At 38.8% G+C, this 20,320-nt stretch overlaps 2 protein-coding genes across 13 annotated transcripts in view; both read right to left on the reverse strand.

Moving 5' to 3' along the window:
• LOC111525784 (leucine-rich repeat-containing protein 37A3-like) overlaps positions 1-20,320 on the reverse strand; it is a 510,962-nt gene that overhangs the window by 321,766 nt on the left and 168,876 nt on the right. The window lies entirely within an intron of this gene.
• LOC111528376 (vesicle-fusing ATPase) overlaps positions 1-20,320 on the reverse strand; it is an 85,124-nt gene that overhangs the window by 11,259 nt on the left and 53,545 nt on the right. For all 4 annotated transcript variants that reach the window (XR_003308401.2, XM_026452086.2, XM_026452085.2 and 1 more), the window contains exons 7-11: positions 17,185-17,350; positions 16,332-16,406; positions 15,606-15,793; positions 5,382-5,477; positions 725-881 (exon numbers count right to left, since the gene is read on the reverse strand). Coding sequence is in view for 3 of the 4 variants with exons in the window: in XM_026452086.2 (XP_026307871.1) it covers positions 725-881; positions 5,382-5,477; positions 15,606-15,793; positions 16,332-16,406; positions 17,185-17,350 (682 nt within the window). In the remaining variant the exon portion in view is untranslated. The remainder of the gene's footprint in view (positions 1-724; positions 882-5,381; positions 5,478-15,605; positions 15,794-16,331; positions 16,407-17,184; positions 17,351-20,320) is intronic.

The raw sequence follows: 20,320 nt of genomic DNA on the forward strand, positions 1-20,320 counted from the left end.
CCCAGTGACTTTGCCTGGTCAGAGTCTCCTCATTGGTCAAGTTATGGCTTAATATGTTTCTCTCAGGGAGCTCTCACCCCCCAGACCTTTAAAGGTAGTTAGGTTCCCTTGTCATGGGGCCTCACTGAACTTTTCTGCTGTCATACTAATTATAACTGTAAATTAATTATTTGTGAATGGAATGTTCTTCCCCTTTTGTCTGTCTACTCAGTAAAATCCTAACTGGTCTTTCAAGGCCTAGATTAAATATCATCTCTAGTTTTCCCGACCACCCCTACGCAAAATGACTTGTATTCACACAACTTTACACACATACACTGTAGTCAGGAATTTCTTTACACTGCCTTTGTTCATGACCAGACTGAATGAATACTTGAATGTCTTTGTATCCTCAGCAACTAGTTCAATGACTAAAATACAAGTACTCAGTAAATATTTATTTAATTGAACTGAAGCTATGTGGCATCATTCAGTGTATTAAGTGCCACAGAAATACAGATATAATCCTACAAGAAAACTAGTTACTATCATTCCTCAGTAACATTCTACCCCAAGAGAATTTTAATTTGTACACAATATTGGTACATAGACTGGATTACTATTTTCAGATCAAGAACAAGGTTAAAAATGGGAAAGAATTCACTTTTCTAGAATGTGCTTAAGGGCTTTTAAAAAATGCTGTTTTTCCTTTAACTTTTAATGCCATCTCCTCATTCGTCCTCACCTTCCAGAAGCACGCTGACCAATGGTGTGCGGTCACTGTTTTTAGTCTGCTGCACTAGCAGCTCCCCATCATCTAGAACTCGAGTAACTGGGTCACCCCATTTGATGATACCGTTCATAATGTAACTTGCATAATCCTCTTGGTTTGTGCCAAATGCCTATTAAGAAAAAGGACAGTTTAAAGCATTTTGAGCATTAGTGTTAAAAACTAAAATATTTAACAGTATAAAAGATGAGTTATAATTCGTACATGCTAAAGGTATTGATCACTATCCCATATTAATATAAAAAGCCTGGAAAGCAAAACAACTTGTATAATTTATCATTTAACTTTTTTCCCAATAGGAAAAAAAAGGCTGCTTTGAGTGACCTCATGGAATAAAAACAATGGATTCTAGGCTCAGAATTTACCAGAGCTCAAACCCTCATAATTCCTGAGAGAAAGAGTATGTTCCAATGTGCTTATTTTTATCAACAGTATGCAGTTTGAGGCTGTTCTGTTAAGAACAAAGGAAAAATGAGATTATGGACTTAGAAATTAGAAACAGCGCAGTTGACAAATATACTACCTTAACACTGACTGCAGGTGCTATGGATTAACATGAGAATATGAAATGGTAATGAGAAGATCATGTTCACATCAACTTTGTGGTAGGGAACATAGTTAAATGGCACCAACGTTAAGTTTGTATGTGTAAATACAAGATTTCGGATGAGATAGAAATGAGCAGCTGTAATGAAAAGGATATAAAAGCAATTTATACAGAAAATAATTCTATTTGTGTTCACTACATATTGGAGCTTAAATTGCACCCTTCTTCATTTTCAACTTTTAATCTCAAAGGTTATACTTCCCATCAAAACAGTTGCCAAAAGCAGTCAATAACTTTAGTATTTACAATGGAATTGGATTTTCATGAGGTTAACAGAATAGGAAAACATAACCTACCATATGTAAAGATCACGTACATGTAAAGACCATGTATCTTGAGAATTTCAACTTTTTAAATATCATCACATCCCTCAAAAAGTCAACTTTTGATTACCTGATGTATGGAAGAGTTTTAACAGTTCTTTAGAACATGCACCTCACACAAAGCTGTTTTTGTAACACTGTCTCTGAAACAGTATCCAGTGATCTCATATCTCTATTACTTTGCCACAAAATAATTTTTCAGACCACTTTTTAGGTAGTCTCCTTGCATATACTGGTCCTTTGATTCCTGAATACAGAGGAAGGTCCTCATTCTTTGGCCTGGATATGGCAAATTCTGCAGTAGTGAAAAAAGTAATGATGAGCCTAATTCCTACTGGCCGAATGGTTGTTCTAAGAAATTTTTATGGCTGGGTGCAGCGACTCAGGCCTGTAATCCCAGCACTTTGGGAGGCTGAGGCAGGCAGATCACCTGAGGTCAGGAGTTCCAGACCAACCTGGCCAACATGGTGAAACCCCATCTATACTAAAAATACAAAAATTAGCTGGCTGTGGTGGTGTGTGCCCGTAATCCTAGCTACTTGGGAGGCTGAGGTAGGAGAATCTCTTGAACCCAGGAGGCGGAGGTTGCAGTGAGCTGAGATCACGCCATTGCACTCCAGCCTAGGAGATAGAGAGAGTGACTCCATCTAATTAAAAAAAAAAAAAAAATTATAGGCTGGCTTTTGTCTTTAATTGTTCCAGTTATATACTCCAAGCCTCACAGCAGAAGCTTTAAGATACCTGAACCATAAAACAGTGCCTCTCCCAAGATACATAACGTGTATATCTTCCTTACATATCCCATAACTTCATTTTTTTTGTTTTATCGTCCAGACCCTTGCTGCAAGATGGGTGAACCTTGAGGACATTATGCTACATTAAATAAGCCACTTACAAAAAGACAAATACTATGATTCCACTTACATGAGGTACTTAAGATTAGTGAAATTCATAAAGATGGACAGTAGAATGGTGGCTGTCAGGTGTTGTAGGGGAGGGAAAAAAGAATTATTGTTTAATGGGTATAGAATTTCTGTTCAAGAAGAAGAAAAGAGTTTCGGAGATGGATGGTGGTGATGATTACACAACATTATGAATGTGCTTAATACCACTGAACTATACATTTAAAAATGATTACAATGGTAAACTTCATATGCATTTTAACACAATACAAAATTGAGAAAAAAGTATATAAAGAACTTGTATCAGTCAAATAAGCAGTACAACAGAAAAATAGGCAAAAGACTTGAACAGTATTTCACACAACACATGAGTGTGGTCAATTAACATATAGAGAAATGCTTAAGTTCTTAAGTAATAACTAAAATGCAAATCAAGACTGAAATGAGATCTCATTTTACACCCAACTGAATGGCAAAAATTAAATCTGAGGCTGGGTGCAGTGCCTCACGCCTGTAATCCCAGTACTTTGGAAAGCCAAGGCAGACAACCTGAGGTCGGGAGTTCAAGACCAGCCTGGCCAACATGGCGAAACCCCGTCTCTACTACATATACAAAAATTAGCCAAGCATGGTGGTGGGCACCTGTAATCCCAGCTACTTGGGAGGCTGAGGCAGGAGAACTGCTTGAATCTGGGAGATGAAGGTTGCAGTGAGCTGAGATTGCACCACTGCACTCCAGTCTGGGCGACAGAGTGAGACTCAATCTCAAAAATAAATAAATAAAAAATAAATCTGATAATACCAAGTGTCGGAGAGGATGCAGAACAAACGGATATCTTTCATGGTATTGGGAGCAGTGCTAATTGGTTCAACCACTGGAAAATGTTTTTTTTTAAAGCTGGACGTGCATATATCCAACAACCTAATAATTTTATTCCTAAATAAGAGAAATTCATTCAAGAATGCTTATGACAAATCTTTTTTTAATAAAAAACTGACAACATTCACAATCGACAGGAAAATAGATGAACTGTGGTGGTCACACAATGGAATGCTATTCAGCATGAAAACGAATGATGTTTAGTTATAAGAAATCATATAGATCAGCAGTACCCAACCTTTGTGGCATCAGGGACCAGTTTCATAGAAGACAATTTTTCCATGCAGGGGAAGGCAGTGGTTTCGGGATGTTTCAAGTGTATTACCTTTTTTTTTTTGAGACAGAGTCTCGCTCTGTCACCCAGGCTGGAGTGCAGTGGTGCGATCTTGGCTCACTGCAACCTCTGTCTCCTGGGTTCAAGTGATTCTCCTGCCTCAGCCTCCTGAGTAGTTGGGATTACAGACACACACCACTATGCCCAGCTAATTTTTGTATTTTTAGTAGAGACAGGGTTTCACCACGTTGGTTAGGCTGGTCTTGAACTCCCGACCTCATGATCTGCCCGCCTCGGCCTCCCAAAGTGCTCGGATTACAGGCATGAGCCACCGTGCCCGGCCCAAGCACACTACATCACTACATTTATTGTGCACTTTATTTCTATTATTAAATTGTAATATATAATGAAATAATTATACAAATCACCATAATGTAGAATCAGTGGGAGCCTGAGCTTGTTTTCCTGCAACTATATGGTCCCATCTGGGGGTGATGGGAGACAGTGACAGATCATCAGGCATTAGATTCTCATAAGGAGTGTGCAGTCTAGATCCCTCAGATATGCAGTTCACAAGAGAGTTAATACTCCTATGAGAATCTAATGTCACCAAAGATCTGACAGGAGGTAGAGCTCAGGTGGTAACGTGAACAATGGGGAGTGGCTGTAAATACAGATGAGGCTCACTTGCTTGCTGCTCACCTCCTGCTGTGTGGCCCAGTTCCTAACAGGTCACGGACCAGTACTGGAGGTTGGGAATTCCTGACATAGGTGACTCTTGGCAATAAAATATTTAATAAATAGCAAGTCCCAGAAAACTACATATACCATATCTTATTTTACACATCATGAAAATACAGACTAATAACAGTGTGTCATAAAGATTAAGATTAATCTTAATGGACCTGAGGTCCATTTAAGAAAGAAAATCAAACACACACTCTTTAAGAACTGGGACTTTCTACAATTTGTTTTTGTATTAACACAGGACTCTAAACAAAATTTCCTCAAATGTTAGTAGTTGTTTTATAGGAAAATGGGTTAATAACCTTATACTGCATTCTAAAGCTCAACTATGACTATTTTGAACGCCTTTTAAGAAAACTGACACTTTTTTTAAGTCTTAGAAACTACAGTAGTCAGAGAAACTAAATGTATTGAGCAAGAAAAAGGGATGCCTTGGAGGAGGCTGAGGAGAAGGAGAGAGAGAGAGAGGGGAGGAGGAGGAGGAGATGAGCGTTAATTTTAAATATCCTAATGACTGACATATGGAAGATGGACTGAATTTAGGTTTCTGTAGTTTGGGATTGTAGAAGAACCAATCCGAAAAAAAGCTCTAGTTCAATATAAAGTAAAACAGTAATTGGAAAGTCGCAAAACTGAATGGCCTGCCTTACAAGATGGTAAGCTTCCTATCATGAAAATATTTAGGTAAGTAATATCACCAGCTACTGGGATTATTGTACAGATGTTTGCATACTGAACATTTCCAATATTAAGATTTTCTCATTTTATGAAACTGCATATGCCATAACCTTCCATAATACTGGGTAAACGGCACTTATTTTTCTCCTGAGTTATTATCATTACTTTTTGGCCTATGTATCACTCAGTGGGCATACTCACTGGTTTGATATCATTCTCCAAAGAAGCAAGGAAATCTCCTCTCGTCACCTGCAGGCTTTCTGCTTTCTCCATGTCCACTTCCACTTTAGTACTGGCCTAAGAAGAGATAAAAACAAAATGTAAGGACTTCCAAGATTTAAGAATAGCTAAGAATATTTTCAGTTTAAGAACGTTAACTCTTGAGGATTAAAACGCATATTTTCATACATTAAAAAATCTGAAACATTTGCAAATCACATATATAAGGGATTAATATCCAGAATACAGAGAGAACTGCCAAAATTGAACAACAAAAAACCAAATCAAAAATGGGCAAAGAACTTAAACAAACATTTCTCCAAAAAAGATATACAAATGGCCTTAAATAAGCACATGAAAAGATGTTCAACCTCACTAATCATTAGGGAAATGCAAATCCAAACTACAAAGAGATTTCACTTCATACTCATTAGGAAGGCTACTACCACAAAAACGCAGAAAATAAGAAGTGTTGGTGAGGATGCGGAGAAATCAGAACCTTTATGCACTGCTGGTGGGAACGTAAGTAAAATGGTTCAGTCACCGTGGGAAACAAAAATACGGTGGTTCCTAATAAAATTAAAAATAGAATTATCATATGATCCAGCAATTCCACTTCCGGGTCTATAACCCAAACAACTGAAAACTGGGTCTTGAAGAGATATCTGTACAGCCTTGTTCATGACAGCATTACTCACAATAGCTAAAATGTGGAAGAAATCCATATGTCCATTGACAGAGGAACGGAAAAACAAAATGTGTTATGTACACACAATGGAATATTATTCAGCCTTAAAAAGAAAGAAAATTCTGACATGCTACAACTTGATGAACCTTGAGGACATTATGCTAAGTTAAATAAGCAAATACCGTACAATCCACTTATATGAGGTTCCTGGAGTAGCTGATATCCAAGAGACAGAAGGTAAAATGGTAGTTGCCAGGGATAGGGAGAGGAAGGAATGGGGAGTTACTGTTTATGGGTATGGAGTTTCAGTCAGTTTTACAAGATGAAAAGAGGTCTGGAGACGAAAGGTAGTGATGGTTGCACAACATTAAGAATGTATTTAATGCCACTGAATTGTACATTTAAAATGGTTACACGGTAAATTTTATGTTTTTTTTTTTTTTGAGATGGAGTCTCGCTCTGTTGTCCACGCTGGAGTGCAGTGGCGCGATCTTGGCACACTGCAAGCTCCACCTCCCAGGTTCACGCCATTCTCCTGCCTCAGCCTCCCGAGTAGCTGGGACTACAGGCACCTGCCACCATGCCTGGCTAATTTTTTGTATTTTTACTACAGACAGAGTTTCACCATGCTAGCTAGGATGGTCTTGATCTCCTGACCTTGAGATCCACCCGCCTCGGCCTCTCAAAGTGCTGGGATTACAGGCATGAGCCACCGCACCCAGTCAATTTTATGGGTATTTTAAAACAATTTTAAAAATTGGAATCAAAGAAAACACATCTCTCAAATTCACAAATACATATACCCTCTGAACAAGTCCACTTCTAGTAATTTATCCCATATATTCACAAATGTGTACAAAGTTACATGTACAAGTATATCTACTAAAGTAACTTGTTATGAAAAAAGACTAGAAGCATATTAATAATGTCTGCCAAGAGGGGATGTTATGTAAATTAGAACACATCTGTACCAAGGGACACTGGACAGCCATTTTACTCATGAGGAATGAGTAAGAAAAAATACATACAGAGAGTAAGAACAGCGAAAACCCATACAAAAAGAAAATATATACAGACATGAAAACACAGTCATACTTGGCTGCGTATCAGAATAACCTCCAGAGCCTTCAGAGATATACAGGCACTCAGTTCCGTTCCCCATAGCATTTTGATTTAACAGGTCTAATAGAGGGTCTTTATAGTTTTATCAAGTACCACAGGTGATTCTGGTACTGAACCAGGCTTAAGAACCATTACTCTAGGAGACCAAGAACCTAAAACTCTGATTTGTATTAATACGTTGTGCTTCAGAATCTACGTGCCAGCTCCAAATAGTCTGCTTACTGCACCTGGATCTAGCATTTAGACATCTGGAGAAGCATCAAGGCCTTTATCAACACTTGGAGCTGCCTGGACCTGATGAGTGATTAAGATACCAACACGTGTTTTAAAGCGACTGGGCTCACTACCAATAGCACAAAGCAACACAACCTAATTTTTAAATTGGTATCATGGCTTTGAAGAAAAAAAAGCATCTTCAAAAAAAGCTATGAAACAAAAGCATGTTAAATAAATATCAACCTCCCATCAATTATTATGAAATATGAGTCATTTTTTTTTTTAGGAAGAGACTGCGAGACAAATGAAATGACAGATAAAAAAAAAAAAGTCACCCTTGTGGGATAAAAAGAACTATGTCAGGGAGCTGGGTGAAGATGGCAAACAGAACACAGTTATTTATTTTCCTCTCCGCCCCAAATCCCACAAAATGACAGAAAGTGAGACAGAAAGGCTACAAAGCATGAAAGAAATATCCAGAAGTTTTAACTGTGATCTAACAGGATTCTCGGAAGGAGAGAACAGAAAGAGTCATAGAGAAGAAACAATAAAAGATAGAGGAGAAAAAAATTTCCTATAGCTGAAGAAAGGTGTGCCTCGGCAGTTTAAAGGGTTCAGTGAGTGATGACTGGGATAAATGAAAAGCAGCACACGATGTCCAGATCCACTGTTGTAAACTTTCAGAGCACCAAAGGTGAAGAGAAAGTCCTAGAATTTTTCTGAGGGGCAAAAATAGGTTTCCTGCAAAGAAATCAGAATGAGATTGGTATGATAGCTCTCACTGGCAACACCAGAAACTACAAGACAATGAAACCATGTCTTTGAAAAGATATTTGGATGGCTACCCTAGAAAATGATTCTTTGTGTGTATAGGGAGGCAAGTAAGCATTTTCACAACAGTACTATTTTCAACAGCCACAACCAGAAATAATCCATATGTTAAATGAATTATTCATTAATTCTATTTACTGAGTACCTATCAGACACCAAGCCTGTTTGAGGAACTGGAGTCATAGCAGTAAATAAAACAGAAAAGGTCCCTGTGTTCATGGATCTTATATTTTCCATTATGTGGCAATATTCTAGAACACTCTGCATTTGTCCAAAATAATGAAGAAGACTTAAATATATTGACACAGAAAGCTATCCAAGGAATATTTGCAAGTGAAAAATGTAAACTGCAGTATAATTCTATTAATGTTCATTTTTTTAAAAAAGCACACATGTATATGAATGTAAATATTATATAAAGAAAACAAACTTCAAAGATATATCCCAAATTCTGGCTAACTCCAGAGAGTGAAAGGGAAACAGTGTTAGAGATGGCCTTTCTCATTTTTCCCTATATGCTTTGACATTCTTGAATCTTTTACTAAAAGAATGCCATCATCTATAACTTCTATACTTTTAAAAAGAAAGTAAGAAGTAACAAAGAGACAAGTATTTGACATCAATAGAACAATTAACATTTAAATTATTGGGCTGGGCACGGTGACTCATGCCTGTAATTCCAGCACTTTGGGAGGCCGAGATGGGTGGATCATGAGGTCAGGAGATTCAGACCATCCTGGCTAACACGGTGAAACCCTGTCTCTACTGAAAATACAAAAAATTAGCTGGGAGTGGTGGCAGGCACCTGGAGTCCCAGCTGCTTTTTGGGAGACTGAGGCAGGAGAATGGCGTGAACTCAGGAGGCAGAGCTTGTAGTGAGCTGAGATCGCGCTACTGCACTCCAGCCTGGACGACAGAGCGAGACTCCCTCTCAAAAACAAAAACAAACAAACAAATAAAACATAAACATTTAAATTATTAATAGGGCTTATATTGGCACATATGAGGCATTTGATAAATATTAATTGCATTTATTTGGCATTTCTACGTTTAAATAAAGAAAAATGGGCCCGGCACAGTGGCTCACACCTGTAATCCCAGCACTTTGGAAGGCCGAGGCAGGCGGATCACCTGAGGTCGGGAGTTCAAGACCAGCCTGACCAACTTGGCGAAACCCTGTCTCTACTAAAAATACAAAATTAGCCGGGCATGGTGGTGGGCACCTGTAATCCCAGTTACTTTGGAGGCTGAGGCAGGCAAATTGCTTGAACCTGGGAGGCAGAGGTTGTGGTGAGCTGAGATTGTGCCATTGCACTTCAGCCTAGGCAACAAGAGGGAAACTCCGTCTCCAAAAAAAAAAAAAAACAGAAAAAAAGAAAAATGGTGTCACAGGAACCAAGCATATCCATGAAAGAATTATGATAATTAATAATAACTCTCTATAGTTCTTCATAGTTTATAAAGTATGCTCATATACACTATCTAATTTCATCATATCACAGTATCTCATTTCATACTTATACAAACCTGGAGGTTTTCATAAATTATAAAAGGCAGATACAGGATTTCCTTCCTAGGTACCCTTATATAAAAGTTTTAACTCTGATTCTAACTTTTTGATACATCTGAAAGGATTCTACACGATACAAACTCAAGCCAAAGTGAAGACAGGAGCTCTGACCGAAACATTAAAATCTCAACAAAGCTACCAGCCTCACTTTAAACACCTCCTTCCTACACAGGTTTAGGTTTTTACCATAATATTTTGCATTCTGATTCTCTTATAGTAAAATCAAATTCAAATGACAGATACATACAGCAGTATGAAAGAAAAATCTTGCCCATCTTTCAACATTTGCCAAAAAATAAGATAGATTTCAGGACTGAAGCTGGTATAAAACTTGTCATTTTGCTAATTATTAAGAAAAGACTCACCCAATTAATTGCTGAGTCCTTTCTTAAAAGTGAATTAAGATGGGTGTGGGGAAGAGGTATTTCAGAACAAGCTGTTTTCAGCCACACAAGGAATTCTATAAATTACATAATTGTAAGCAATGAATATTCCAATTGTAAATTATTCCTACCTGCTTATTAAAATAAATTTTCTAAGGGCTGCTCTTAGTTGACTTTCAGCGTTTTATCAAAATTTGTAAAATCTTATTTTAAAAAGTCTATAATTCTGAATTTTTACTCGTTCAGAAAATCTTTTCTCATTTGTTTGAATTAGCAACATTTTTCCTGCATTTTATTTGTAACAGCTAATCAATATAGAAGAGGCAGCATCTTTCAGCTTATACCTGCAGAAACTAATAAACTTGTATTTCAACACTAGCAAATATCAAGTGGTCACCATTAAATTTCATAACCTTTTAAATCTGACCTTTCAAAGTTCTTATCATTCCTCTTAAATTAAGGGTAGAATGACCTTAACCAATCAAAAATTCTGCAAAAAAATAAGAAATTTTATGAAATTCTGTAAACATAACTTAGAGCTTTGACTCACGTGGAAAGTGTGTGAGTGTGTATGTGTGTGTCCTCAGTTTATTTCCTCACAACAGATTAGAGAAAAAATTTGGGTTATGAATCTTCTCTACCTGAAGCAGAAATTTCTTTCAGGATAAAAACAACCAAATGTCACATGAATTTTAGTTGACCGCAATCATGGGTTCAAGTACAAATGACATGAACAACAGGTGTTTATGACCAGATTTTCCACTTGTTTCAGAAAACCTGAAAAAACAGTTTAACCGGAAAGACTTGTTTAGTCCACCTGACTAAATCTTTGTTTAGGCCTCAATCTTCTGAAAAGGGAGCAAAATAACACTAATAATGACTTTTTAAAATACAAAGAAAGAACATAACACTTGTACGTTTTAAATGTTTTTAAAGTTCAGTAACAACTTTAAATTATAAGTTTCAATTTAAATATTTATTCATCAATCACAATTAGTAAAGCTATAAACATCTATAGCAATGGAAGACTAAAACTGTATTTCTTTTGTTTAGCCAAGGACGAGTCACTGGAAAAATAGTCTTTAAAGACCTTCTGACAATGCAGATTTTTAAAAATGCAGAAAATGAAACTTCAGTAATATTTCTTTTTGGGGGTAAGATTAGTGTCTTACATAGCTTTCTCATCCCCAAAGTGCCTACATAGTTATTCCACTGACATGGTGAAAAATTAGGAGCTGTTTGGTATAAAGAGTAATGGTCACAAGGCAATATATATCACCTGAAGCTTACAGCTAATTCTATCACATGGAAAAAAGTGATGAAAACAATGTGAAGTATTTGAACTCTGGTTACTTGCAAATTAGAAGGATAATATATTCTGTACAAGGGTGACAAACATTTTAGCTTTACAATTAGAAAAAGTGTAACTACAAAGAGTCAATAAAAATCAGAAATTCATCTATCAAAAAGGATGTACTGATATCCTCTCAAATCAGCCAATAATAAAAAATGGAGATAACTAGCATGTACAGAGTTTACAAGGCATTTTTATATAAAGTATTTGTTTTCATTCTCATAAAAATCTGACTAGATAGGTAGTATTTCCCCTTGACAGGTCAGAAACAAAAAAGTGAAAGAAACGTAATGCATAACCACACCTTCTGACTACGGTATCTGTGATCTTCCTACCATTCCTCATTGCCTCATATGTAGATAAACCCAATATATGCTTGAAGAAAGCATGTTTCTTACTGAGACAATGGCTTAAAGTGAAATTTTGGAATGGGATTATTGTAGTTAAAATGACAAATGACTAAATAAGAGAAAAATTCCATGGCCAACGCATGTGAAAAATACGACAACTAGTAAACTAGTGACTGTGGATTATATCAGGATGTACCCATGTGGTCTGAGATGAAACAACAGTATGGTAGGGAGCAATTTTCACACAGTTTACATCATTTTTCTTGAAGTTACCATCTCTTCTTATTAAAACAGTACAGCATGGTGGCTCATGTCTGTAATCCCAGCACTTTAGGAGGCCAAGGCGGAAGGATCACGAGGTCAGGAGATTGAGACCATCCTGGCTAACACGGTGAAACCCCGTCTCAACTAAAAATACAAAATATTAGCCAGGCGTGGTTGCAGGTGCTTGTAGTCCCAGCTGCTCGGGAGGCTGAGGCAGGACAATGGCTGAACCTGGGAGGTAGAGCTTGTAGTGAGCCGAGATTGCGCCTCTGCACTCCAGCCTGGGCAAAAGAGCGAGACTCTGTCTCAAAACAAACTAACAAACGAACAAACAAAAAACAGTATAGCAAGAAGAATAAAAACATAGTACCTGAATGGATCCATTCTATAAAGACCCAATACAATATTCCCACACCATCCAAACCTTTGGCATTCTTGAGCTAGAACAAAGCCACTTCTATTACATGGGGAAATTATGACTTATGGATACAGTTTGAGTCCAGAATACTTATATAAGTTTACTCATTTAAAAAATATTAGCCGGGCATGGTGGCTCACACCTGTAATCCCAGCATTTTGGGAGGCCGAGGTGGGCTGATCACGAAGTCAGGAGTTCGAGACCAGCTTGGCCAACATGGTGAAACCCCAACTCTACTAAAGATACAAAAGATTAGCTGGGCGTGGTGGCACATGCCTGTAGTCCCAGCTACTCGGGAGGCTGAGGCAGAAGAATCGCTTGAACCCGGCAGGCGGAGGTTGCAGTCAGCCAGGACAGTGCCACTGCCCTCCAGCCTGGGGGACAGAGCAAGACTCTGCTTCAAAAAAAGAAAAAAAATTTACTGGACACCTACCACGTGCTCATTACTTAGACCTATTTGGGGTACTGTGGGAGACTCTGAGGTGAATAAGATAGGGATTTAAAGTCTAGAATGAGGGCCAGCAAACTTCTGTAAAGTGGCAGATAGTACCTAAAATAAAAGCACAAAAATAGGCTTTGTGGGCCATGCAGTCCCTGTTGTAAATACTCAACTCTGCCACTGTAGCATGCAAGCAACCATAGATAGTACACAAATTAATGGGTGTGGCTGTGTTCCAAAAAAGCCCTTTGTTCATAAAAACTGGTAGTTGGCTGGACTCCTGGTCTAGAACCAGTGATAGGATACACCCAAATATCTACAACATACTCAGCCTAACTGTTCAGGCTTTTATTTCTCGCCTGAACTGTTATAAAGTTCCCTCTCTTGTCCTGTGTCGCCAACTTCACTCCTCTAACTACTCCACTCGACACAGCTGCCAGAGTGATCTTATGTTTTAACACTATGTCACTGCTATTCTTAAAACTCAATGGCTTAGCACTACTCACAGAAAAAAAGTCCATACTTCTTCGCAGAGTATAAAAGGCTTTTTGTGCTCCATCCTTGCTTTAGTCTCCTGACTTATCCCCCACAATCTCTCTCTACCACCCCTCCCCTAACTTCCATGCTGAAGCAATACTAAATTACTCCAATTACTGCGTGATTCTGTGTCTCTGCTCCTTTGCATATGTTGTTCCCTCTACCTAAAAGGCCCTGCTCTACCAACAGACATGCATACGAAGGTTTTTCTCACCCCACAAGTTGACCATATCTGACATGCATTCACTTCCTTGCCTTGCATGTACTTTGTTTTTGCACGTGGAGGGTTAGACTGTGGGCAGCTTAATGGTAGGCACTTTACTTGTTTGCAGTTGGAGTATTAACTCCTAGAACAGGGGCTAGCAATGTAGTAGATGCCAAATAAATCTACTGTGAACCAAAGTCAACTCACAGTACCATAAATGATACATTACTATTTCAAGAAGGAAAAGAGTATAACATTCTTGAAAGGGAAAATGTGAAAAGGTGTGAGGACAGTGGTAGCATATGAGCCAGGTAATGAAAAGACAGGTAAATGTAGAGGATGAAGATCCTCAGTGATGCAAAAAAAACAAAACCAAAGCAGAGAGGGTGAAAAATAAATTAATGTCTGATGACTGGTGATTATTTATGTTTGGCTGAAGCATCTGGAGAACAATCAGGAGCACATTTGGAAAGGCCAGTTAGGGTCAGATCTAGAGGGCCCAAAAGACCAGTTAGGGACAGATCTAGAGGACTCAAAAGACCCAAAAAAAGCCTGTACTTTGTTTTGTAAATGATGGGGAATCACTGAAAATGTCTGAATGGTTGAATGATATGAAACAGGAAGGTTAATCAAAGAGAAGGTAGGTAGTGGCAGTGAGAACTAAAGACACTGCCAAGACAGAACTGAAAAAATTTGGCAAGTGACTTGATGTAGGGCACAGTAGAGTGTCAGGAATCAAAGATAATCCTGATGTTTTAAGCCTGGGAAATTGGGATAAACAGGGAAATGGGAGCAGAAAGAAAAGTAGTAAAAAAGACAGGAAATTTGGTTTTGGAATATTAAATCTGAAACCTGATAAAACATCTAGGTGAGGGTATTTAGTACCAATCTGAAAGTAGGAGACAGATTTGTTCAGTAAATCTGTCTACAGGTGGTAACTAAAACCTGAAGGAGAGAAGAGATGGAAAATCAAGAGCACTTTATTTATCAAAATAAAAGTATCCTAGTACGTATTTCTACCATGGCAACTACAATATTATGGTACTAATTTGAAAATATGTCCATTTTCCTGACTCTGAACTCAAGAGAAGAGTTCAGTTATCTTTATGTCTTCAGCCCAATACTGTGAGCACATCAAGTATTCAGTATATTTGCTGAATAAAGCAGCCCCCCAAATTCTAGTATGTGGAAACTCCCACTTCCTCTGACATACTACAACTTCTTTTTTCTTTTTTTTTTTTTTTTTGAGATGGAGTCTCCCTCTGTCGCCCAGGCTGGAATGCAGTGGTGCGATCTTGGCTCACTGCAAGCTCTGCCTCCTGGGTTCACACAATTCTTTTGCCTCAGCCTCCCGAGTAGCTGGGACTACAGGCACCCGCCAGCACGCTCGGCTAATTTTTTGTATTTTTAGTAGACATGGGGTTTCACTGTGTTAGCCAGGATGGTCTCGATCTCCTGACCTCGTGATCTGCCTGCCTCAGCCTCCTAAAGTGCTGGGATTACAGGCATGAGCCACCACGCCCAGCCATATTACAACTTTTAATACAGTACAAAGATTAAAAAACACTCCTTCAAAATTTTCACTTCACGTGTCTGTGTCAGACGGTGATGACCTAAGGTAGATGAGTCAGCAGTTACTACAGGGCAGATGCAAACATTATTTTCCTTCTTGCTACTCTGAAGATTTAGCAGTTGACAATTAATTCTTATTCCTTTTACCATCTCTTCTCCACCAAAAGTCAGTATTTCCCTACTCCTTAATATGCTTGAAAGAAAAGAGAAAGAATTCTGGCATAATGTTTATAATCTGTTTAGCTGATTTTCCTCACCTTTATGTGTCTATTCATAGCGGTGGACTGGGCTGCTCGCACCAGACCCTCCAATTCAGCACCACTAAAATTCTTGGTCTCCATGGCCAGCTCTTTAATGTCTACATCAGCAGAGAGTAACTGATGCCCTCTCATTCTTGCTGTGTGGATGTGAAGAATCTGTAGTCGGCCTTTCTCATCTGGCAAGCCTGATGAAATTAAAAATAAAATAGGCATTTTCCTAGTCTCGAAAGCACCATCAGAGGAGATTATTATTATTATTTATTATTATTTTGAGACAGAGTCTTGCTCTGTTTCCCAGGCTGGAGTGCAGTGGTATGATCTCAGCTCACTGTAACCTTCGCTTTCTGGATTCAAGCGATTCTCCTATCTCAGCCTTCCAAGTAGCTGGGATTACAGGTGCACACCACTATGTCCAGCTGATTTTTTTGTATTTTTAGTACAGACAGGGTTTCACCATGTTGGCCAGGCATGTCTCGAACTACTGGCCTCAAGTGATCCACCTGCCTCAGCCTCCCAAAGTGCTGGGATTACAGGCGTCAGCCACTGTGCCCAGCCTAGAGGAGATTGTTATAATCCTAATGTTTTCCTTATAGGTACTCAAGCATGTAAACATCTACTTCTCATGATATAACACTTTTCTAAAAAGTACTAAGCCACATGACATTGTTCCTGTTAATGAACTCTAAATGCCTCCACTCACCAACCAGTGACAGATCTCCTTACCTATCTCCATTTTAACTTCCAGTCTTCCAGGTCTAAGAAGAGCCTCATCTATCAGATCTGGTCTGTTGGTCATTCCTGAACACAGATGTTAAAACAAAACAACAAATGATCAGAGTTCAAAAATAAAATCAAATGTCCTTTTAGTATATGTAAGAATAGTAATTTCCCTAACAAGCTAAAGAGACTTTGCTTTACTATTTCACTATTGTATAAGCCAATGGAATATAAACGTTATGAAAACTTCCTGTATTTAAAAAGAAAATGTAAGGTTCAAAGGGTAAACAATCTGTCCAAGTGACAGAGGGGCAATGTGACACAATCTCTCTGACTCCAAAGTTCCTTCTCTTTTTTATAGGCCAGTGGTTTTCAGACTTCATACAACAGCAGGGTACTTTTCTTTCTTCCCCCCGAGAAGTCATCTTCAGAAGCACCTCAGTACTTAAAACAGCTAAAAGAGGAAGTCATAATCGTGATGTAGGATCTGAAATGCACTCCCTGGCCCTCACTGACCCTGAAAGCACCGCTGAGGACCCCTGAAGGCCTGCAAGACCCAGTTTGAAAACCACTGCATTCCATTGTTTCATGTGTATTTTTAATTTTTGGGTGAGCTATAAGCTTCAACCTACATCTTTTTCATCTGTGGGTGAGCTATAAGCTTAAACCTACAAGTGACTGAAATCCATCTTTTATTTTTCCTATTAAGCCTAGGCATTACAAAAGATTCTTTAATATCACTGGATTCTAATTTGGAAACACTGGCAAAACAGTTTAATCACAACCTACACACATCTTAATTCAGAACTTATGGCTAATGTTTTTGAATGAACTGTACTTTTTAAGAAAGTAAACATACCAATGACTAGGATGTTGTTTAGCTGCTCCACGCCATCAATTTTGGACAGCAACTGGTTGACAACAGTGTCATGAACTCCCGTGCTACCAGCCATGCTCCCTCTCTGCTTGCAGATGGCATCAATTTCATCAAAGATGATGATGTGCAAACCGCTGTTAGCACCAAGCTATTAAGGGAAGAAACAATATTAAAGATCATAATTTGAATGTCTTATTAAACAAACTAATCAGAAAAACAAAATGAAGCTTTCAACAGATTGACTTCGCTTCATTTTGACTAATAAATATGGCGAGTGCAATAGTGGTTGTTGTCCTCACAAAGGTGATGGCACTACATTCTCAGAATTCTGCAAACTGAAAACTCATTCTAGAACCTCATATTTAATAGCTATAAAACGAAAGTACGCATTATACACTGATACATAGTGTGTGTGTATAGATAGAAAGTAAGTAGTCCATCAAATACTTGATATACATTTCTTATTTCACTATTTGAAAGAACTCTTACATTTGTCAGATACTTTCTTTAAGTCAGTCAGTGGCAACACCCTCCCATTTTCCCTGAGTTTTGGTGAGAAGACTGTCCCAGAAGCAGTAGGGTTAATGTTTGTTTTGTTATATTATGTAACTAAAGGTTAACTCCACCTACAGACTGCCTGGGAATTGGACAAATGAGTGAAGAAACTCAACATGACTCACAAGTACTTATATCACATGAAAACAGATTACTCCTTCCTAACAATAAAGTGAGAACAGAGACGGTTTATAAAAAGAACATGGTTAAGGGGTGCTGTTTCTTCTGCATAATGATTTCTGTCTTAGTTTACTAGAAATAAAATCACCATTAAAAGAAAATAGTTTGTACATTTCGAACCTTTAACAGATACAAACACTTCTGAATGCTACTAATTCATTAGGTTAATTTAACACGTACCTTCTAAAATTTATATTTAAGTAATTTAGTCTCCTATCAGGGAGTAAAGTGCACTCTAGGAATTTTCTTTTTCTTTTATGAACAAAAAACATGGCCAGGTGCGGTGGCTCCTGCCTGTAATCCCAGTACTTTGGGAGGCAGAGGAGGATGGATCAACTGAGGTCAGGAGTTCAAGACCAGCCTGGCCAACATGGTGAAACCCTGTCTCTACTAAAAATACAAAAATGAGCTGGGTGTGGTGGCAGGCGCCTGTAATCCCAGCTACTCTGGAGGCTGAGGCAGGAAAATCACCTGAACTCAGGACGCAGAGGTTGCGGTGAGCTGAGACTGCACCACTGCACTCCAGTCTGGGCAACAGAGCGAGACTCCATCTCAAAAACAAACAAAAACACTAGGAATTAACAAAATTGGTGAAAAATGAACATAACCTAAATATGACAATATATGGATAATAAAAATTAAATCAGCATAATGAGACTGAGGATTAAATATGGTTAGTATCCATTAAATCTCTGATAAGGATATAATCTTTTTTCTTTTTTTTTGAGACGAAGTCTCGCTCTGCCGCCCAGGCTGGAGTGCAATGACGCAATCTCAGCTCACTGCAACCTCTGCCTCCTGGGTTCAAGTGATTCTCCTGTCTCAGCTTTCTGAGTAGCTGGGATTACAGGCATGTGCCGCCACTCCTGGCTAATTTTTGCATTTTTAGTAGAGACGGGGTTTCACCATGTTGGCCAGGTTGGTCTCAAACTCCTCACCTAAGGTGATCCATTCAGCTTGGCCTCCCGGTGCTGGGATTACAGGCATGAGCCACCACACCCGGCCTAATCTTTGTTTTAATAAAAGAATGTTTTTTAACTTTTTATAAGAGTAGTAGATTTGTTAACAGAGCAAAAGTTGCAAAACAAATAGAAATAAAGTTTAAAAATAAAGCTGGGCAGAGTGGTATGTGCCTATAGTCCCAGCTACTCTGGAGGCTGAGGCTGGAGGATCGCTTGAGCCCAGGAGTTGGAGTCCAGCCTGGGCAGCACAGTGAGATCCCACCACTAAAAAATAAATAAAAATATACTACATTTGCCATGGCTTGTGCCTGTAATCCCAGCTACTTGGAAGGCAGAGGTGGGAAGATTGCTTCAGGCCAGGAGCTCAAGACCAGCCTGGGCAACACAGTGACATCCCATCAATAAAGACCCATCTATAAAACAACATTAAATCACCTAAAGATAACTGCTGTTAATGGTCCACAGATTTCTATATTTTAACTAAATATTGAGAACTTACTGCACCTTGTATTCTCTTGAATATTATTCTTTGAAAACAATTTTCAATGGTTATTTTTGCTTCCAACTGCAAAATATATAATTATAGAAAATGTGGGAAAATAGCAAAAAATAAAGAAATCACAATCATCTCAAACTCAGCCAAAATGGAGCTATGTAATACCTTGCATCCTGTTTTTCATCCAGGTATTATTTTAAACCCTTTCTCATCCCTATACAATATGACTTGTCACCCAGGCTGGAGTGCAGTGGTGCAATCTCGGCTCACTGCAAGCTCCGCCTCCTGGGTTCACACCATTCTCCTGCCTCAGCCTCCCGAGTAGCTGGGACTACAGGCGCCCGCCACCACACCCAGCTAGTTTTTTTTGGTATTTTTTAGTAGAGACGGGGTTTCACGGTGTTAGCCAGGATGGTCTCGATCTCCCGACCTCGTGATCCGCCTGTCTCGGCCTCCCAAAGTGCTGGGATTACAGGCTTGAGCCACCACGCCCGGCCTTTTGTATTTTTTTTTTAGTAGAGACGGGGTTTCACCATGTTAGCCAGGATGGTCTCGATCTCCTGACCTTGTGATCCGCCTGCCTCAGCCTCCCAAAGTGCTGGAATTACAGGAGTGAACCACGTGCCCGGCCAACAATACGATTTTTAATAGCTCTATAATATTTAATCATATGAATGGTTTCACAGTTTAACTCTCCTATTCCATATTAACTCCTTACTGTTAGATATTTAATTATTTCTAAGTCTTCAGTATTATATATGATGCTGCAATAAACATTTTCTTTTCATTCTTTGTAGAGCCAGGATCTCACTCTGTTGCCCAGGCTGGAGTGCAGTGGTACAATCAAAGCTCACTGCAGCCTCAAACTCCTGGGCTCAAGCAATCCCCCACCTCAGCCTCCTGAGTGGCTGGGACTACAGATGCG

Source organism: Piliocolobus tephrosceles, chromosome 16, assembly GCF_002776525.5.
Source record: "Piliocolobus tephrosceles isolate RC106 chromosome 16, ASM277652v3, whole genome shotgun sequence".
In the NCBI taxonomy this organism is placed as follows: Eukaryota; Metazoa; Chordata; class Mammalia; order Primates; family Cercopithecidae; genus Piliocolobus; species Piliocolobus tephrosceles.